We start from the raw sequence: 22166 nt of genomic DNA on the forward strand, positions 1-22166 counted from the left end.
GCTATGAAATTGTAAAATTACCTACTTGGGTAATTCTAAGACCTGGACAGGCCTGCCTGCCTGACAATGGGGTTTTTGGCGGGAGAGGGGAAAGGGGAGAAGAAAGAAGGAAGAAGAAGTAAACGAAGCAAAGAGCACACACAACAAGCACAGCTGAAAGACCCTGTTTTGTGGTTTTGTGCTGTGACAGTGGTGTAGACGTACCGATTTCAAGACCAATATGTCCAGCGGAATCAATCACAATGCCGAATCGGGTATAGTGGTTTGGCATGTTGTATAACTAACTCTTGGTAGTTGACAGTTAATTGTTGGTATTAGCAGGGTGAGGTGATGGAACAAAGGGTGGCGAGAATTTGCTAGCTAGACAAAGAGAATGAGACAAGGATAAAGAAAATAGAGGAGCATGAGTCGGACACGGCGAGAAGCACCGGCAATATATGGAAGAGAAGAGAGACCAGAAAAAGAGGTTAGCACACTGCTGGTGGATTTATGAGGGTCAGAAGATGGTGGGATGCCATGCTACATACATGTTGGCGTATGCATGTACGCAGCTGCTTGCATAGCGAGAGTCTGGCCCAGATCACAACGAAAGCCTGACAGCAAAAAGGAATCAAATGAGCGAAGAAAAAAGCCAATGAGAGTGGTGTCTTTGGCCCGATAACGTGTTGCAATGTAATGCAAGGCGATACGATGTGTGACTTGGAGAGAAATAATGACAGAAAGTCAATGGTTGGGGGTAAATGAGGCCAACGTAATAAGACAATGGCGGGGTCTTGGAATCCTAGACGAGTCGAAGGCAGGAGCAGAACAAGGCAGGCAGGGTCCCAGAATGGGGTTGTTGACTCGGGAAGCAAGCGGGCGGAGGCAGTGGCACCGAGACTGCGTTTGTGACTAGTTACATGATTAATCGTTGTATACAAGTACTTTTAGTTACTGGCGATCCGGCCATGGCTCCTCCCAGAATTGTGCAGAGCCAAAAGCGAGAAACCCACTGCACGGAAAATACAACGCCACCGTAAGATGCGACGGTGAAATGCTACATCTGCTGTTCGGGGTCTTTCACCGGCTGCTTTAAGTCACTATAACTATACACTGGATGTACACGATAGTCATATATGCATATATGTATATTCATATAGGTAGGCAGACACGCCTAAGAAATGTGAGCCGAAAACACGCACTACCTCACTCTACGGCAATAGCCTGAATTACATCGCTACGGGTGATGACAGCTACTAAATCGTGGCTTGCAACGTGTTTAATTGCAGACAAGCCCTAATTGCAGCCCTAACTGTCTCTCATTTGTGTGTTGAGGTCCTGCTGTCCCTGCTGTGAGACTTCTTTCCAGTTCTCCCAGTCAGTCGTCTTCCCTTCAACCCTGCATTATGGTAGACTTGACTAGAACAGCAAGGGAGACTTGCGGTAACCAAATTTTCCTCCTTACACATCGTGTATTGATCGGCGCTTTCGCTCTCCTCTGTGGCACTTGGTCTCTCCCTGTTCTTGTCCTTGTTCTCTCCACTGCCAACACTCCTTCAAGCAGGCCGGAAATCCTCCCTTTCTGCCCCGTGATGGTCGGCCCGTCCTGGGCTTCCTCTTTGTCAAGAACGGATTCCCCAATCGAGTAATTCAGACGAGAGAGCCTGTTTGCCACTTCAATGCCGATACATCCTTCAATGCCACAGGAGAGAATGGGCTGTAAAATTGGCGAGTCAAATGTGCATGCACTTGGTGTGCATGTTGTGCATTTGTATCTGCAAGCCATTCTCCGAGACACACTGTCCAAAGTAGGGACGACAGCAAAGACAACGGCCACAAAAACATGCTGCAATATGCACAAGTGCTGTAGCATATAGTTCCCACGGCCACTTCTCAGCTGCCTCTGTCATGCACTGCCAATCCTTGGACCAAGGCCAGAGCGACCTCGCCATGCACATCTGCACCACCCACATGCACAAGCACCAGGACATCATACATCCTAACACTTGTCTAGTTTGTACATACATAGTCATGTATAGTCAATTCAATTAACCAATAAGATAAACAGCTGCATACAAACCTTGGCCTTCTCACTCGTTATGATAACCTCGACTACCTTCCCTCGAGTAAGAGACTGTTTTGTCTCTTGGATCCTTCAGCCCACCCCGGCCATCCGTGAGTGCCTGTTTGCTTTCCCGGCTTCGTTTCTTCATCATCATCATCATCAATGCCCTCGTCCTCCTCCCACCCAGGTACAATCAAGCTCTCTGGTGATATGGGCTTAGTGCCAAATGCTGGCTGACCAAAGGTCTTGGATACAATCTGGGTTGTATTGCTCCATATTCCCAACCCGACTCCAGGCCCGTAAGTGTAACCTAAGAGAGGGCCATTGTCGCATTCTTTTGGTGTGCGAGTCGAGCTACTTGCAGAACGCCATCTCTCAGAGTTGACCTCTGAATAAAGTCGCCTTTTGGAGGCATATCCAGAGTATCCTTTTCGTCGTTCAGAGTGAAATCCCAGGTACCCACGTCGCCGTTCAGAATAGTACGATGATCGGCTCACGCCTCCAACGAGAGTTTGTTGGCTATCACTGTAACAGCGATATCCGTGGCTAATATATCCCTCGTTGATATCACGCTGGGTATCCACTCGTTGTTGCTGGTCAGTCTGTAACGCTTCATAATCTTGGCCCTTGGTATTGGGGCTCAGCAGTATCATGCCCGCCCATCCAACCACCGTGGCCAACGACAGTCCAAAAGATGTGCTCAAAAGAGCTACATGACCCCATCCGTGGACGTGGAGTGTCAGTTCTGGGATCATGCTTGCGTCGACCAGGCGCAACATGCTGAGCAACTGTGCTGTTACGAGGCTAATGTTGTAATGACCTAAGCCAACAGCCACGCACAGCAACGATGAAATAGTCATTCTCAAGGGCGCCCATTGCTTCTGGCGTAATGCATTGCTGTGACTGTCTTGGTTCCTATGCATTGCCGATAGGATTTCTTGCAGCCTGCCGCTATTGCCAAAGCAAATAGTCTTGGAACGTGACGCATATTCCGTCGGACTGTTAGGTAAGCTTGGGCTTTTGTTGGATAAAAGCAGTTCTGGCCGCCAAGTTATGATGACTTCTACCAGAAGAGCGATGACACCTAGTACTACCGCCAATTCTAAGCACCCTGTTCCAAGCCCGAGTGGCAGGGCCTTTTCTGCGAGCGGTGGCTGCATCCAGGCTTGAAAGAACGGGTTTGTGCATTTGGGGCTTTCTTGGCGACTGGCACTAGCTGTGACAGCATTGTCTCCATGACTGTTGTTGCTAAAGCCATGATCCGTGAGATGCAACCCGCAGTCCCATTCACTTCGCGGCAGCCCAACAGCTTTTGCTATATTAATCAACTCCAGCCGAGGCTTGAAAAGCAGTCGCGAAGAAGAAGACTCAGCTGATGCCGGCAAGAGTATTCCTGTGTGACCAGCCGTTGGTGATGCGTCAGGGTATATCCAACTGACCGACCGAGGAAAAATGGCGATTTGGACGGCAAACTCAAACGTGCTGTTGGCTCTATTGCGCGGACGCCGTTGTTGATCAATGCGATTCGTGAAGCCAACCGAGCTGTGGTCGGCTTGTGAAGTTATTGAAAGTGTTTGTTGGTTGTTCATGGGGTATATACCACTATGTGGCGGTGCCGAAACCGCTAATGCAGGGGGTGTGTGTGTACCACGATGTGGTTGGTCATGTATCACGATACCCCGGAACTGTGTTACTGGTTAACATATATCCCAGCAAGCTGAGGTCACGAAAGAAGTACCCACAGATGCCAGAGCAAGACCCGATAGCAAAATCGATTCATGACTGGTGCCGCGGCCAGAAACATGCCGGCCCGCCGTCAAAAGCACAAGATTGCTGATGATGGTGAATAGAGTAACAGCAATAGACACAGCAGTCATCACCATATGCCATGATGACCGCGAAAAAGCCTGCTGCTTCAATGCCAGTGTCCACATGGCAGCGGCGGGATGGAGCTTCTTCGGAGGGTGGAGTGCAAGCTGGCGGATGAGATTGCGGTGGTTGCAGATCATCAAAAAGAAAAAGAAAAAAACGCAAAGGACGCCGTGCACGACCGACAGACTTGATGACGTTCACGAGCGCAGCAAGAGCTCAGTCCATACGCTTTATTAATTTCTTTTTCGTCTTTGTTTACACACGAGATTGTCCCCATGGCATGGCTCTAATGTCAACATGCCGACTGGTTCGCACTAAGGACAGTGGTGGATTGCTACCATGTTTCCCTTTGGCGCACAAGGAATGGCTGTGGAAGCCAAGCGCATTACTGATTGCGCAAAAACAGTGAGTGGGTGTTTCTTGTTTTGTGGCTTGCTTTGACAGGCGTAGCTATCCCTTGGTTGATGGAGTGTTTGTTTGTTTTGATGGTGTTTTTGTTCCGTCCCGGAGAGCTGATGCCTGGCATGGTGGGGTATGGTAACCCTAGCGATAGTCAAGGTGAAGCTCGAGAGATGCGAGAAGACTAGAGGCTTGTGAGAAAAAAGATGACGTTGTTTTTGTTGTTGTTCTTGGAAAATAAACTTGACAATGTGAAAACTGACTTGTTGACAAGGTCACTTGATGGAATAACAGGCACAAAGCAAAATAAAAAAAAAGCCATCCACCAAAGTGATCACTTGTGATTCACCCGTGTTTCTTCAGCGAATTTTTCCGCCTCGACACTGTAACAAGATCAGCAGAAACAGAATAAACATGTTATTCATTAATCATCAGCCCATAAACAATCATTAATACATGAGTCAGGATGAACTCCCGTCTGCGACATCATCCCTTCCACCAATGCCACCATTCACGAGATTTTCATGCCCATACCAGATGACTATCGATCTCGTGTAACACCATCACATGACTGCCACTTGGTACGTGGTTCTCGCTCTAGCTTTTTGTGTGAAGATGATAAATGAAAGAATATATTAACTTAAGTAAGTGAAATATCAAAAACTCGCTAAACATCAAAACTAATCATGAATACAAGAAGATCAGAGGTAGCATCACTTTTATACCTCTGATGGAGTTAGGAGAATCTAATATCATTGTGGGAGAGAATCAGGGCAGGGATCATGCCCTGATGATTGTTGAGAAATGGAATTGTGGATGATGACTCATCCTGACAGCCTCAGCGGTTGAGTAACCCTAAGCGCCTCGCAACATTTTGATATCCCCTTGTGATCAGGGCCTTCAATGGCAGCCTGGGTGAGAATGCGGGCGTTCAACAGGGCGTCCATGTGGCTGTTCTCGATGCTGGCGTGTCCGCGCCGGAGCGACATAACCGATTGGAAGAAGGCCACAGGGCTCTTTGTGAAGCTGCTGCGCACGCCGGCGTTGTCATTCTCGGCGCGCTCGATGAAGCCGTCCATGGCAATCTTCTCGCCCTCGCTGGCGGGCCTGGTTGCGACACCGAGATAGCGGCAGGTTGCTAGATACTCGTCATATGTCGAGAAATAGATTTGGCCTGCAAAGAGGTTCAGCTCGCGCACAAGTTGTGGTGCTGCCGACTTGGTCATGGGCCTCCATGATGGGGGGATCCTGGAAGAGTTGATGGTGTACAGGTCGAGGTTGTCCAGGGGCATCAGGCTGTGGTTGACGCGTGGCGAATACAAATGCAAGCAAACCTTGCCAGACGAGGCCTTTACGACGTCGATGATGCGCTCAGCTTCATAGGGGCTGATCATGACCATGTTCGAAGGCAATCCTGAATCTTGAGTGGTCTTGCTAGACCTAGACGTCGTGGCCAAAATCCACTGCACGCTGCGGAGATAATAATCCTGGGTAGAGTCTCCCTTCCCATGGCACACTGTATTATTGAAGTCGGCGGTAGCGTGAATACCGCAATTGACATCGCGAGCAGGGTAAAACTTGTTTGCAGAGGTTTCTGTAAACCCATAGAAGGCTGGCTGGAATGTATCCGGTGACGATATTACACCGCTGGCGACAAAGTCCTTGATCTTGGGGCTCAAGATATGAGGACGTGCTTTTAGCGGAGGAGGCCGCTGGATTTCCTGCTCCACTTCAACTTCTGGGGCGAGCTCGCGTTCTTGTTCCTCACTTAACATGGCGCTATTGACGCCGTCATTCCTAAACTTACGGAGACGCTGGTAGATAGGGTGGTCTTCATCTAGGCTAGGGCTAGCGGGGCTGCCGCGCGAAGAGCTAGTCACAGAGGGATGGTAGCGGTCTCGCAGGGTCTGGGCTTCGGGCTCGAGGAAGCCAGTTGCAATGCCATTCGTCATTTGACTGTTGGGAGAGAGCCAGACTTGATTCCATTGTTTGAGGCTAAGCTCATGGCGTTCGCCTTGCTTTGCCCACAGATGGATACCGTCGGAGGTGAAGCGCCATGTTTGCTCAATGCACCATGTCAAAATCTCACGGACATTGGGCGGGTTTTCGTAAGAATGCCATGTTTCTCTGCGTTGGACAATCTTGTGATTTATATCCCCGGGGACACAAAAGATGACCGATTGGCCCTGGCCGAGCTTGCGCATGCGCATACAGGCTGTGGTGGAAAGTTGTAAGCTCAGTTCGAATGCTTCCGGAAGTTAGAAAAAAAAGGGGGGAAATACCTTGTGTTAGTCGATCTTTGGTTAGTCCTGCGCCTAGGGTCACTGCAGCCCTGTAGTCGAGCGGGAGTTTCAAGTCAGTGCCTCGAGTGTGGGACTCGTCTAAGAATACTAGACAAACATCTAGCTGGCTTGCAAAATGCGATGTCTGCAGTGGCTCAATAACACCCTCGCGATCAATCACGGCTAACTCATCGTTGTTGTTGAAGTAAACAACGGCCTGGGTTTGGACGTCTTGGGTAAGCATCGACAGCCATTTTCGAGCAACACCCTCGTTCTCAAGCTCTAGAATCTGAGCTCCGACATCCAAAATGACTCTGACTGGGGGATGCATCTTTGTCACAGCGTCTAGCAGAATATCGGCATCAGACACAGAGTCCAAGGCTTTCTTGGGAGGCATCACGTGAACGCCAGTTTCAGAACGGAGCAAATAGTTGAGCACTAGGGCATTGGTGCCCTTGAGATATCCGCGATCATTCTGCACAATCCCGAGAGGCAAAAGATCACGAGAATCGTTGGTCCCGCTGAAGCCAGTGGTGGGGGCTTCTTTGACCTCGCTGAGATCCCAGCCCGAAGCGGAGATTCGGCTGGGGAACTCGCGGATTTCCTTGGGAAAGACTATTTTCTTGACGAAGAAATCTATCACAGTCTTGCTGTGCCTCAAGTGAGGGAAGACGGCGGCAATACACTGCGTCTTGTCCTCTAGGTTGACGCCCGGAAGACTGCGGAAAGATTCTGGCATATCGACGAGTCCTTCTGTCCAGAGCGCATAAACGGTGTTTGGCTCATTACCGGTTTTCAAGCTGTTGAAACACTCAAACAGCTCTGCATCACTCAAGCCGCCATAATAGTAGCTTAAAGACGTCAAGATCATGACAACCTCAGGGTGGCTAAACTCGGCGCGTGCCGACGGACTGTCTTTGGCGCGGTAGGGGACAGCCAGACGAGTCGGCGGGGTGCGGGAAGAATCAAGACCGTAGTCGACCCTCCATCTCTTTTTCATGAAGGCAAAGGAGAGGATGCCTAGTCCAAGGAGACCACGCAAGAGCAGCAGCGTGCCAAACATCGTATCAGTATATGATGCCTTGCAAAACGTCTTTTCAATTTCAGCAACGGTCTCTGCCGAGATATCGGCGTCCAGGATGTAACTTCTGATGATATTTCGAACATGGGTCGGCTGGGCTATGACGGAGAAACTGGGAATGCCTTTTTGGCAGATATTTTCGGCAATATCCTCGACCAGCCGCTGCATGGTCTTTGTGTCAAGGACACGCACTCGCGGGAAATGGCCTGGCTTGTTGTGCGAGATTTCAACCCCCTCAGGGAGTTCCCGCAGAACTTCACCAGCATACAGTGCTACAAGATCAAGAACCTGTTGGATTGTCATCCACCGCTGAGGACTGTTGTTGATCGGCTGCTGCGTGCCAATAGTGTAAATAAGCTCGAATTTCACACTGAAGTTCTCATCGCTTTCGTCAATTAGAAAGCGGGATTGAGTGTCCATGAGCTTTTGGATGCTAACTAGGTCATTGGCGAGGGAGGAACTAGAAAGTGTGGCTTCGACTCCAGCTAACTTGAGCGACAGCAGATGCTCTGGCTGAACAAGTAGAATGCCGCCGGTATCCCGGCACTCTTTTAAATGGGAATGAAGCAAATTAACTCCTGTTTGTGTCGTCATGAGGCCTCGAGAATACGGATTCTGGAAAATACGGCGATTGACGAGCCTGCCTAGCTTTGTCAATAGTGTCTCCAGCATCTGTTTCGACTGCGGCCTGGAAACCAGAACGCACATGAGCCGATCTGGAGTTGCCAGAGCCGACGCGACAATTGGGGCAATGACGGCCGATTTGCCTTCGCCCATGTTGAGCTGCGTGACACAGTTCTTGTTGCCGGGCGGGCTCATCATCAAACTGGCAACATCCTGTTGGATCTCGCGGATCATGATGTCCGAGTCGATTTCCAGGAGGAGCGAGTCTGGAAAGTCTTCTGGCCTCCAGTTTGAATGGCCGATATTGTCGAGCTCGGCAAAAAGAGATGGCTTGTCCTTGCGCAAAAGCGCAACTCGGATGCGCGCGGCTCTCTGGGCCTGCGTGAGAGCAATTCCATAGGCTACGATAACCTGACGCCACGTTTGTGCTATTGGATCCGAACCTTGGGCAAGTCGGCGTAGGAAAAATGAAGGTCTAAAGCGCGGTTGATGGAGCTTGTCAAAGACAAACATGTGAGTATTGTCCCTTCTCTCTGTGTCATAAGCCGAAGCCATACGACTGAAAAGCGTCTTCACTCTGTCTTCGTAGAGTTTCTCTAACCTTTTGGCGTCCTCCAAGGCTAGATCCCAATCCCCTGTTGCCATCAAGCTCTTGCGGATATGCTGCTCAATGTCTCGAGTGTGAAAAGACACTTGTGACTTGGCGGAGAGACTAGCAGCACTTTCCCCAAGCCTCTTGATATACTCCTCGTGATGGCTACTTTGCGATAGCTTTTTGAGGTCTTGTATCAATGAGCCTAGTTCTTCTTTCCCGATGTCATGGGCTGGGGATTGGTCAACGGGCTCTTCGACGCTGACCATCTCTAGAGATAAATCGGGAATTGGCGGGGCTGGAGTTTCAAAGATCTCTTTCAGCCAAAGCCAGTATTCGGCCCTTTCTTTCGACTCGCTAAAGGAAACGACTCCAGAATCCAGCGATACTTGGCGAAGATTTGGTACTTCCTGTGGAATTCTAGCTTTAAGTTGACTCTCCATATCTCGGAGAGAATTGAGCAGATTGAAATTATTGCTCCAGCGCTTGAATGCTGGAGTTAAACCATGAACAATCCTATTTGTAGAGAACCATTTCGTCCAGTCGCCCGGAGGAAGCTTCGGAGTAGTGTGGATGCCGAGTTGTTTTAGGTGTTGCAAAATGTCTTGTATATACTGGCGTTGAATATTTTGGAAACGCGAACGACGCTGGCTATCTGGCACTTCAACATCGTTTTCCTCGTGATCATAATCAGCGTCTTCATCGAATGGAATACAACCAGATCGAAGGATTTGCGTTACAGCATTTGAGTCGAACACGTAGCCATAGCTCAAGCTAACTCTGACATTCGGGATGTCAAGAGATATCCGAGGCTGTCGCCATAGCTCTATGCAAATCTTGACAATGGTGGAGATGGTTGAATTATCGAAGCAAATCATGCCAACCCACATCATCATAGATAATAGGCTGGGCCTTTGCCCCGAATTCTCCGAGAGCAGCATGAAGAGAGGGAGGAGATCCGGGTTGCAGGGATCAAATGTACCAAGATATTCACAATCATACGCCATATCGTGTAGAAACGTTTGTCCAGGCAGTGAAACCGCCTCGACTTTCTGGAGAGCACCATAAGCTTCAGATGCGATAAGCCCCGAACTGTTCTTGCTGAATAAAGACTTGTTCTCGAGTAACGCCACCATGGCTTGAGAGCTCGACGCAAGTTCAGGGATTGAAAGGTGATCTCCAGAGCCAGGACTATGAAAGCTGGCACGCCTGTAAACAGAGCAAGCTCGCCTTGGGTAATGACTTTCGGCTCCGAACTCCGAGCCTCGCAGATATGTTGAGCGCCAAATATCCCGCTGAATAAGCAATGTATTGTTGGGGGGCAGTTCAACACTGACAGCCGGGTAGTTGAACATGTCACGAAGGTTGTTCAAAGAAGCAACAATACCACTCACAGCGTTGTAGAATTTCTCATGCTGGGCAAGGAACCCTAATCCCTTTTGCCATTTGACCGTTTGCATCTCCTGAAGATTCTCCGGATAGAACGCCCGTTTTGGTGTGAGGTGTGATAGTTTGACAAGAATCTCACAAACCTCCGGCGAAGCCTGGTCCATGGACCGGATGGCAGCTGAATGGAGTATCTCAAGGGCTTGCTCGGTACCAGTGAGCCCAGTGAGCTTGTCAGGAACACAAAAGCTTGTCAACGCATGCATATAGCAAAGATAAAGCTTGCTGTGAAAGCTTCCATTATCCACGAGCCGACCTAGGATATGGTCAACGTCGTAGGCGTGGACCTTGGGAGGGCGCATTCCTATATTGACAGTAACCTTGGTATATTCTGCATCTCCAACCAAGGCGGACGATTCGTTGCCTTGGAGTAGCAAGACCTTGAGTCGAGTTGGATCTGCCAGTTCACAAAGAACCAGCTTATTGTAAAGGCCGTGCAATGTTCCGATGTTGGTTTCATGGGCCACCTTGGTTCCGCGATATTGTTTGCTCACGATTTCTGAAGCTCCAGGCTTGAGTGAGAAGTCAAGCTTGAGTCGTGGAAGACGAATGTCAAGGACTTTGGTATCAGAGTGGAAGCTGACTTCAATGTGGGCTAGTGTTTCCAAGCGAGAAAATACTTTTGCAATTTGTTTAAATGCAGGACAGGCCAGAGGCAAAAGATCACGACTTGTACCCTTGGTGATCTGCTGGCGCAAAACCCAGGTATTGTTTTTGGAACCAACTAGCTTCCAGTGATGTTCGGAGTGGATCCAAGCCTCGCGCAGCGGACGGAACTCAACAACATTATCCTTTTGATTGTACCAATGTACGTAATTCTTTACCAGACGATCTGGAAATATGTGGTCAAAGAGGGAAGATGGAAGAAGATTGTACACGACCCCAGTTGGACCAGTAGCAAGGACTCTGAGATTTGACTTGCTATTCACTGTGTCAAAACCAAAACACAAGTCATGGTCCTGATATTTGCGACGGGCACGATACCCAAAGCCTAGAATACCAGATGGAACCACTTCAAAAGTGGCAGACTTGAACATAACAGCGTAACCTGGATGAGCCTGGATATTTTCTGGGAGACGCCGCATTGGTCGGCCATTTATAAGCAGTTCACCTGTCAGAAGGTTTAAGCGCACCTCATCAAGATCGTCCTTTTTGCCGTCGCTGGAGACATGACAGACAGCCCACGAATGGAACGGTTTATGCTGAAAGGTCCAGCTATTACTTGACTTGAACCCAGACCAGACACGAGACACAGCTTCACTAAGCGCCGAATTCCTCTCATGTATGTTTTGACGCTGAACAACAGGAAAAGCTCTATAGCACGTTTTTTGCCAGCGGAAATGGGCGACGGCTTCAGCCGTGGTTTGGCTTGTGTGAGTGGCGCTGAGTTCGTGATTCAAGATGGCAACCTCGAGAAAGTCGCCCAAGTCGTCGCTGTTTCTGAGCATGGGTTCCAGTAAAGGCGATGAAACATAGAATGAGGCAGCACATGCGAGAATAGAATGGCGCAGACGCTTTGTGAGATATACGTCGTGGTCTACAGTGCTGAGCTTCTCCTGGAGCATCTTGATCCACCGAAACGCAATTTCCCGGCAGCGCTTCAAGAACCCAAGTGCTTTCTTTGTAAGAAGTGGTTCTGGCCTCAGAGATGTGAGTCGAGCCGCGATGAAAATAAAGTTCATAAGAGCCACGGTGGAGGCCCAGTTCTCTTCAGTTCGTGTTGTGGCGGTTTCTAGAGCACCGATGATCCTCATGGCTAGATCAACATCAACCATGCAAGTCGAGATACGAGTGCCGTGCGAGTCTCTCCATCCCGCTTGATAGATGCACTGCATGATCATGGTGGCTGTTTCTTCATTGTTGAAATCAACAGATGGAGAGGCGAGCTGAAGCAGAATGTTGGGCCACTGAAGTCTGTATCCCAAAGGGAGAGTCGCAAGAGCCTTGAATTCGTCCAAAGAAAGATGGCTAGGGCATTGCCACTGGCAGGCGATGACTTTGTTGTGATCTAGACCGGCAGATTTGCCAGATCGGAAGCTGAAATTGTCTAGACAGGCTGAACGACTTGGCATCTTGAAGCGAAGCCCCTCCAGTCGCTTGTAGCTACGCGTGGGGATGTCTTTATCGGCATGGCGTTCAGTGTATCTATTCCAATACCCCCACTTGAGGCCATTATTGAGAAGAACATCATCGATACAAATGGCGTTGATTTCTCTGCCGCGTCTGTGTGTCTTGCTATGAGGCTTTGTCTCACTCCCAATAGTGATGGTGATAGCTTGAGCGCATGTCGAGGTATAGAGATTTAACGGAGCATACTGGAATAGCTGGCAGTATACGCTGCCTTTGATTGCAGACGAAAATTGCTCGAATACTCTTGTATGCAGAAATACTGTCGAGTCTCTCCATGTGCTAAGCCATTCTGGGAGCATCAGCTCGGTAACAACAGCCTTCTGTTGCGTGGTCTCTGAGGGCAAAGTCTTTTCACAAACACTGATCTGGAGTCTTTGGGCTTCTCTCAGAATTTGACACTTCGAGCAGTTATACGGATGTCTGTATGACACTTTGCCTCGCCGGTCGTATTGCTGAGTATATTCACATTCCTTAATAGCTTCGTACTTAGACATCAGACTTCGATATTTATGCTGAAGCCTTTGAAGCTCAGCTGCCTTGGCTTCTTGGAGCTTTTCATCGGCTTGGTTGATTTCTGCTCTGCGAACGCCGAAGGCGGGGGAGGTGTCAAAAAGCTTTACTGAAATGCTACTTTTATCTCCAAACCTTCCACAGACATAGTCAATCCCATAAGTGGCAAGTTCTTGTCGTTTCTTGAGATAATCCTCGATATCATCCAGGCGCTTCATATCTTCAGAAGAATCGAGAACAAGACTCCATAAACCGCTAATGGGCAATGAGGGCGAATAGGCGCGTAAACCTGCCCAGACTAGCAAAGAGGCCTTATCCAGGAGAATCCATAACTCCATTATCTGAAGCACGGATCGAGAGAGTGAGACTGGGTCAGAATTCCAAATGATGCTTGATCGCGCATGGTATGCAACAATAGTATCTCGAAGCCAAGACCAAAACTTTTTATCACAAATTTTCGATGGAGTCTTGAGCATCCCATCTGACATTGCCGACTCAAAAGCCATGAGCTCAAAGTCATATTTGCAGGACGTTAGGTACTCAATCGTGAGCACCTTGGCCGGAGTTTCAAGGCGAGTCGAAGAGTGGGAGACAGCAGAAGAATCATTTTCGGTCTTTAATTTGGTGGTTAAAAATGATTCTACATCTGGAAGCAAGATAGCACCAGAGGGCTGGTTTATCTTTTGGAACTTGGGCGAAATTCTCTGGGTGTCATCATTTGCAATTTCTTCTTGGCGAAGAGACAACACCTCTTTAGCACGCTCTAGTTTCGAGTTGCAGAACTGCATGGTTGGGTCATTGCTATCCGCCAGGCCAAGGAGGACAATTTTTCGAAGTCTTTTGGAGATCTTGGCGCTCATTGAGTAGAGGAGATCGCTAGAGACATTCGAACCAGAGAATTCAGCCATCAAGCAAGACATGTGAAAAGACATGAGCAGCTTGTAGAATCGATTGGCACATTTGGGAGTATGACGGGTGAGTGTTGTTTGGACAAAGACTCGGAGAAGCAGCCAAACAGGGCTTCTTCTCCATGGGAGCAGACAGTCCTTCCAAAGTACCTCGTCGTGAGTATTCTTGACAATCCCGGTAAGAGATGCGGGCGAACCAAAAGTGCGTAAAAAGACAGACATGAGACCAGTGACTAAGTGAGGTGACGCAGGAGAACGAATCTCGTCGTGCCATTTTCCGGCCTTCTTCGCCCTGGGAGTCATCTTAGGGGCAGTTTGGATGCTCAACTTGCCGATTGTATTAACAAACACGGAGCGAAAGTCGGCGGTGGTCCATCTATCGTCATCAATATGAGTGGCAGTATCTGGGAACTTTCGCTTGATCGGGTTGTTGGATTTGTAGACTGCACAGTTTAGAGGGCTCAGCTCAAAGCTCTCAACTGTGATACCACGACTAGTACGGGAGATGATTGTTCCGCAGTTTTGCTTCTCGATGAACAAAGGAATAAAACCAACTGCAAGTCGATTAGCGCCTCTCGCCACATTATAATACAATAAGTTTATTGTATTAACGTACCTTTTGACTTTTGTAGCTTCCCCAGCTTCTTGGCAAGTTTACTTTTGTCAATAGAGATTGACGACGTTGAGCATGAATGAATGCTACAAAAGTCTTCTAGACCTTCAATGAGATCTCCTAAAACAGGATGATATTCGACCGAACAGTGCTCGTAAAATTTCTGCACACTTTTAATGAATGCTTGGAAGAGAGCGATCTCTTTGGGGCCAGCTGACTTTTCCGCTTCTTGTGGTAGTTGGCGGGGCAAAAATACATGGTTGATGATGAACAAATCCTTATCAGTGAGGCTTGTTAAGCCTTTGGTAGAGTTTTGGGCCTCCATGGCACTATGGCTTTAAAGCAGAATGCCAAGAGTTGAAGTCTGTAGCAGTGGTAAAAAGAAATGGGAGGATGAATCTGTGGAAAATTCCGAATGGGACAGCGATGAAGCTCACTGTAGAAAGGATGAGAGAGGGATGCTATAGATGAGAAAGTAGAGAGCCAACGAGGCGGTAGTGGTCTTTTAAAGACTCTCTGACCTGATTGCTACCTCTAGACCTTCTTTCATTCTATGAACAGTTGATGCTACTTGGAGAGTCATCACGGCCCCTCAATCTAGGTGCTGATAAACGGTCTTATGCTGTTTGTTTCAAATAAAGACAAGATATCACAAATTTTGAACGCTCTGATAGAAAAAAATAACTGAGGGCTCATCAGAATGCGGCTTAAATCTCGGCTGTCCGCATTTTCTTTCCCCATCAAATCAATACGTGCTCTTCCATTTCTCCTAGATTGGAGAAGAAATCAGGCATGGTGGTGTTGTGTTTGCTGTGCATTTGTTGCGTGGAGGCTGTGGCGGATTTCTCATTTTGAAATAGTTTATGAACAAAAGACCAATTGACCCAAACATTAAATTTCATTATGGAACCTTTTTAGAGCGTTTGACGGCCCTATAGTTTGGTTGTACAAACTTGACCGTGTACGACATCACCAGTTGCTTGTGTTACTTGACTCTGGAACTCTTCACCAGAGTTCCAGATTGCTGCAAAAGCACCTTCACACAGTCAATGAGGCACTTCTCATTGGGCGTCAGTGACACAGGCAACTGTGTATTTTGATACAAAGACTGACCGCTGCCTAGACCCCAGAAATACCAAGCATAGAGAATAAACTGTTGGAGCCTGAACAATCAACCAAGTCCAGTGGTGTTCTAAGCCTAGGTAGAGCTTCCGTGTGCTTCAAACACGGCATAAGAAACTTGAACATCAACAATGACACTTGAATAGCGTTTTGAAAGGCCCCTTTATATTCGTGAAATTATTCAGTCATTGGTCAAAGCATATTCTATATTGTGCACTAACTAAAACAAAAAAATCTTCCAATGACATAAAACCGTGTGAATCAGAGAAAAAGTAAGCAATACATTGTATCTTTCGAGACATGGCGAAGTAGAGCTAGCAGGCTGACAAACCTAGAAATTGAAGTACATGAAGACATGTCGAGCCGGATCCGAACATTCCATCTCTAGAGAGAAAAAAAAACAAGAGGGGGAGTGGAGAGATTTGATTCGCATTACGAAAAGCACCAGACAAAGGATTCCTTTCTAAGCGGTCACATGAGGATCTCGCTGGCGTGGTTCTTATCATGATTATTTTTTTGCTCCGTGTCAATTTAGGAGGATTCGAAGCAAAAGTATAAAAAAGGAGCCTTCACACACATGGTTGACATACCATCTCTATCGGCGATATTAGAACCCCGTTGCCGATCATGCAGGTTCAGGTAGAAGACCTTCAAGCCACATGACAAAAAGACAAAAAAGTCTGAGTAGACTTTTGTTTTTCATCGGATCGCCATGACGTCATATTATGTCATGGTTGCATTGGGTGCAAGAAAGAACGCGGAACTCGCCATAGCCGCAGCCTGGAATCTTGAATCTAGATTAGAGACTCTTTCGAAACAAGATGGCTCTCGGCGCAAGCGTGGTGTGATGAATAATCATACATTTGTCGGTGGTGATGTTCGCCGGTGCCATGGTGACTGTCGAGTAGATCGATTGAAGAGGAAAAAAGGCCACAAAAAAGCGGCACTATACACTATTATACATGAAAACCCAAAAGAGGTGCATGGCTATCGGGGTTGGATCGGGATTAAGCTGTTATGCAATCGACAGTCCGTCTATTCACCAAGGTGCAGGTGCATGTTGCTTTTGTCCATCGGGGCTTGTGTGCATATCGGGCCCGTTCATGGGGAACCCATGGACGATGGGAAGATTTCCGAACCCGGGGATGTTGGCCGGAAGGGAGTTCGAGTTGGACTGGAGGACGCCGTCAAAGTTGTGCATCATGGGTGTCTGAGGTGTGCGGGCCGTATTGGGGGCAGGAATATCGCCGGTATTCATTGGTATTTGGTTGTTGTTTTGAGTATTTCCTTCTTGCCACATATCCCAGTCAAACTGGGCCACATTCAGATAGCCACCAATGAGCTGGTCAATCGAAGGGTCAAGATTCTCAGTTCCGGGGACGGGGTTGTTGATGGTGTTGGGGTTAACTACGTGGATATTCGAGTTGGCGCCGCGCATGGCTCCCATCGGCATGCCTGACATGGGAGCTTCGAGGGATGGCGGAATAAGGGGCTCCGACATGGCATCGTCCGAGAAAGAGTCGTTAGAATGGTTTGGTAAGCGGGTGCGTAGCTCCAATATGCAGGCTGGTGTAAGAGCAGACTCTCCGATAGCAGCTAGAGCAGCTTCTCTTCCAGCCCAGCCTCTGAGAAGAGCGGCACCCAGCAGTTGTGTAGCTCTCTTGGTCACATCCAAAAGCTCGGGATGGTAGTGGTAGGTTTTGTTAATGGCAATCCAGGCGCGTTCAACAAATGGTCCAGTCAGGCACTTCATAAGCCGGCCAGCCACCATGACCATGACGTCAGTGGAGAAGTGAGTCTTAGCGAACCATAGAAAGTTGAGTCGCTCCATGACATTGTATAGCTCCAAATGACTCTCGAGATTCATGACACCAAGTCGGAACATTCTGTCCTTAAAATCAAAGTCGTCGGGGTTGGGTTGGGGCATGTCCTCCTCCACAGGATCAAGAACTTCCATCAACTTTTTGACAATAAAGTCCACCAACAAGCTCGAGGCTTCGTGCATGGGTCCGGCTGTTGGATCCAAGTACTTTTCGGCGAGGACCTCGATTTTCTGCTTAAAATCACGAACCCAGGTACGATACTTGTCCACCAGTTCAAGGTCGAGCTTATTTAGAACGCGGCCACTTTCAGGATCTACTCCCATCATGGCGGTTTCAAAACCAGCCATTCCATGACTGCGGATCATGAAACGACCAAGCTCGTATGAAATAAGCGAGAATCCCATCTCGGTAGGACCATCGCGGGACTCGATAGGCTCGGTGGAACCGGGGAACATGTCGGCATCATTGACGTTAGAAGGTAGTTTGGTATCCCAAAAAGACGGGATAACATTGACACTCATGCCTGTCATTAGTGCATTTCCGGCATCGTGCAAAACCACCTGCCACCAGATTCTGCGTCGCATTTCGGTTTCAAATGGCGACAGCCCTAGAACCTCACCATCTCGGTGAAGGCCCATCTTTTGACAAATACGCATGCAGAGACCGCCAAAAATCCAATGTGAGTGGGGATCAACCTTTCCGGAAAGAGAGATCTAGTGCGAGTTAGCGTAGCTATTCAGAGACAGGCATTCGGGAGAGCTCCAGGCTTACCGAGTACAGATAAAGCCCCTGTAGAATGGGGATATCGTATGTCTGCATAAAATTGACATTGGACAAAGCAGTGCGCACACCATGTGTATACTTTTTCAAGGCTTCGTCCCGGGTAACACCCAGCATTTGCCGACACTCCATATCGGTCAACGAATAAACGGCCATGTTGAAGATGGAAAAGATCAGCGGTTGGTAGTTGGCTGGGAGGCTAGTACTAGAGTAGCCTGCAGCATCGACAATATAGCGCTGGATAGTAGGGACGTGCACAATCTTGATGAGGGGATTAACTCTGTCTAAAAAAACTTGCCAGAGGCGAAACATTTGGACAGGCTCAGGCTGGACATCGCGCAGCGACATGTTGGAATAGTCGGTCATCATGAGATCGGTTAATTCGTCGGGACTTGTGCTTTCGGAGCCAATGCTAATGTCTTCGCCACCGTTGTCCTGGGTGTTGATGATTTGGCGCATGGCGGTAAGCTGCAGTCCGAGTGTTAGGATGCAAGGCCAACAGCGAGAGGGGTTTTGAAGCAAATTTGTCAGGCAAGGCCTACCTCATCGTAAAATTTGCTCCAAAGAGCATTGTCAGTGAAACGAGTCGTGCCATCTTCCATGACCACACGACCCGTTTGTGTAAAGGACGTCGAGGTGGGAGGATAGGGCGCCAGCTCAGTATCAGTAGTGCTGTCTGCGGGGGTCGAGGATGCGGTGCTCATGCTTGAGACGGAAGCACCGGTAGCATAGTAGGACTTGAGTAGCTCCTCACATCGCGCAAGGCGTTCTTGAAGGTCTTGGTTTGGCCGACGTCGTTTTCTGGCGGGGGCTGGTGTGCTGGGTGTACAGGCGGCGTTGGCCTAAGCATCAAGGGAGAGGGTTAGCAAGACAAGACAAATGTTTAGTGGAGGGCGCGCGAAGAGTAAAGGCCGACCTTGATGCAGTTGGAGCATGGCATATTGCGATCGCATTTGATTTTTCGGTGCTGGCACAAGACGCAGGCCAATATCCGTGGAGCTTTCGTTGCCGTGGCGGCCCCGGGAGCAGTGGCAGTAGAAGCAATAGGAGTGGGCGTGGCAGCTTGGTGCTGGCTGGGCGTCCGCACCGGAGTCGAGGCGTTGCTGCTCATGATAGGACTGGCCAACGTCATGTCTGAAGCCGCACCGGGGCTCGGCCTGACGGGACTGTTGCCATTGACACTGGGAGAGGTGATGTAGGACATCTGGAACGTCAAGAAACAAGCTGTGGCTTTGGCGACGGCAGACCAACAGACTCGCTGTGTGTGGTGTCGGCGCAACGGAAAGGGAGAAGCAAGAAGAACAGGTTCAGAGGCCGATGTGGTGCCGACCAAAGCTAATAATGGGCGGCGGGTCTTGGCGGTTGGAGCAGCCAAGTACGTGTAGCTATCAGAGCGAAGGCCAGCCAGAGCTTGTGCCAGAAGTATCAATACCGGTGGCAACAAAAGGGACAATGGAGGAGGGCGCACCGATGCCGAAGTTGAGCTGGGCCTGTGCTTTACCACTGGGAAGGCGTCGATGTGCCTGTACTTGTATGATAACTATGGCGATATGTGAGAGGAGACTGCGCTGCGAGTGGAAGTAGGCGGGGCCACCCGATTCCGATTACGAGAACGTGCAATCGATGATGGGAAAATTTTACAACAGAGAGTAAGCATTCACAGAGCGGAAATGGAGTCGGGGTTGTGAAGAGCTGGAGGAAAAATAAAATAAAAATAGAAAATAAAAACGACGAAGAAGAAAGGCGTCGAGCCAAAGGGGTGCGGTTTGATGTCGGAGTTGTTCTGGGCCACGGGTTGTGAGTTTGTCTTTAAGGTGTAATGATGACGAAGGGTGAAAACACAGTCGAAGAGGGGCTCTGGGGGGTGCCAAGTTCATGAACTTCTAGAAAGTTGGGGGCTAATGTAGAAAAGAAACCTGAAAAGTGCTTTAATTTACTTTTCCCGCAGGCTCGCTTATGACACTCTAGGCACCAGCTTAGGTGCCGCTGTTGGTGAAGCTCATCCCTGTAAGCGCCCTCTGATCGCTGTTTTACAGGCCCTTGGACCCCCTCAAGCCACTAACTTGACCTGGATGCCCGGGCCTTGCCCAGCCCCTCTAACCCTGGCAGCAGGCCAGACCCTACATGCATAGGCTTCCATCTTTGGCCCAGCCCAACGGCTTCACGGCCTGCTGCTGCTGGCTTTTGCGGCTCGAGATCCAGCTTCCAGCAAAAATCTGCTGTTGGGAATCGGTGGCATGACACAAAAGCTGAGGTTGCAGGCCATGAAAAAAAAGGGACCTTTGAAGGGCACGGAATGTGGCATTGCAAGAAGCTTGGCACGGAACGGATTACACACATACAGACAAGCAACAGGAGTTGAGCAACAAGCGACAATAAAATGTGCATTTTTCTCGAAACGCTCGGAGAAATATATAGTCCGTACACATACAAAAGCCGGCCACTGTTACTTTTCCGCAGTGGACAGAAGCTTTATTGGGACGAGCACACGCACAAGCACCATTATCGGCTGCCGGCCGCCCTGAACTCCACTCCCCTCACCCCGCAGACTATTACTGTTCCTGGTGTTTGGTCCCGGGCAGCTTGTTTTTTTCCCCACTGTAGGTCTATGACTACAGTTTCTTGGCTCGGTATCTTTGGCTCGACCACGCTGGAGCCGGAGGCTTTTGTATCCACTATTCGGACTCATATGCACACTCTCCGAAATTGTGCATTCATCCACACTTCCATGATATCCACGTACACACGTTGATATAGACTTACAAATCCCATGATACACACAAGTACACCACCAGAATGTATACCACTTGCAAGGCAAGAGCGTTCTTTGGGTCAGCAGCCGTGGGCACAGGGCGGTTGAGACTCTTCTGCTGAGAAATCAAGCACAAAACATCAAAGACACGAAAAGTGAAGAAAAATTTTCGGAGTCCTGGCAGAGGTGGCATCTAATTCTGATGCACTTGAATAACCCTGTGTTTTACTGCTAGGGTTGATTCAGTACTACCGCAAATCAGGCAAATGCAGATTATTGATAACACCCATTTAATGATAACCACAGCTAGTTGATCATCGCCTACAATTATCACCAAAAAACGAGACGAGAAATGGAGGTTGGTATTGGGAGGGACATGCTCTCCACCCAAGACAACGGGATACCTAGAGAAAACTCAAGGTTGATCAAGCAGCTTGGAGGCACATACTAGTGCAACTGTGGCCTATGGAGAACTTGGATCTCATTGCTAGACGGCACACGCTATGAATGGGAAATTGTCCAAGGCCGATAGTCGAGGGCCGATAGTCGAGGATTGACGAGCTCTAAGCGGCAAACCGCCAGCCGCGAGCCGCGAGCCGCCAAACGCCGCTCTCTGCTGGCAATGGGGATGTCAGTCTCTCCGCTTATGTATACTTGTCCTTGTGTGATTATTGGTGAAGGAGAACGGGAACGGGAACGGGAACGGGGCACTGAGGCTGCATGGTCTGGCGGCAAAACAAGAAGATCGCCAGGGTCAGGCAGGGTGCATGACACGACGAAGTTTTAGTTTTCTCTCTTTATCAGTCCATGATCTGTTTGCTGTGATGGTGGCCATCGCCATTATACTCTCATAGTGGCAAAGTGCGACGACCAGGACAAGCACTTTGCTATATGACTATTGTGCATCTGTATAGTCATCTATTCATCCCCCACCTCCCGATATCAAGTCTTTTGCTACTTGTGATTACCCACATTCCGATTCCACATCACACCATAGTTTCTATTGTAGCATGGCTATATGGATATCTATACTCGGGCCTGTGGCACATAGTTGGCGGTGGAGGGGTTGTGAGGACAGCTTGACAATCACGAGAACAGGACAGGCTTGGCTTTCTTGACCAAAGCTCTACAGTGCTCCTTTCTTCTTCTGGCTTCCCCAGACTTCCATTACTTATTAATGACAAGACA

The 22166-nt window shown here is 48.9% G+C and overlaps 3 protein-coding genes across 3 annotated transcripts; all 3 read right to left on the reverse strand.

The window, feature by feature from the left end:
* Window positions 1–3741: 3741 nt before the first annotated feature.
* Window positions 3742–3978, reverse strand: BROUX77_003037 (uncharacterized protein; the record flags this gene model as incomplete). Its single annotated transcript, XM_073747644.1, has 1 exon — window positions 3742–3978. The coding sequence occupies one exon, from the start codon at window positions 3976–3978 to the stop codon at window positions 3742–3744; it is 237 nt and encodes a 78-aa protein (XP_073608119.1).
* A 1161-nt stretch (window positions 3979–5139) lies between these two features.
* Window positions 5140–14826, reverse strand: BROUX77_003038 (uncharacterized protein; the record flags this gene model as incomplete). The annotated part of the gene is made up of 3 exons (XM_073747646.1): window positions 5140–6530; window positions 6598–14442; window positions 14505–14826. 3 exons carry the CDS (start codon window positions 14824–14826, stop codon window positions 5140–5142), a joined length of 9558 nt encoding a protein of 3185 aa, XP_073608120.1.
* Window positions 14827–16662: 1836 nt separating this feature from the next.
* Window positions 16663–19430, reverse strand: BROUX77_003039 (uncharacterized protein; the record flags this gene model as incomplete). The annotated part of the gene is made up of 4 exons (XM_073747647.1): window positions 16663–18159; window positions 18218–18694; window positions 18769–19068; window positions 19143–19430. The coding sequence occupies 4 exons, from the start codon at window positions 19428–19430 to the stop codon at window positions 16663–16665; spliced, it is 2562 nt and encodes an 853-aa protein (XP_073608121.1).
* Window positions 19431–22166: the final 2736 nt, after the last annotated feature.

The sequence above is a fragment of the Berkeleyomyces rouxiae genome, assembly GCF_048999995.1.
Source record: "Berkeleyomyces rouxiae strain 22BRR77 chromosome Unknown BrBRR77_ptg000002l, whole genome shotgun sequence".
NCBI lineage: Eukaryota > Fungi > Ascomycota > Sordariomycetes > Microascales > Ceratocystidaceae > Berkeleyomyces > Berkeleyomyces rouxiae.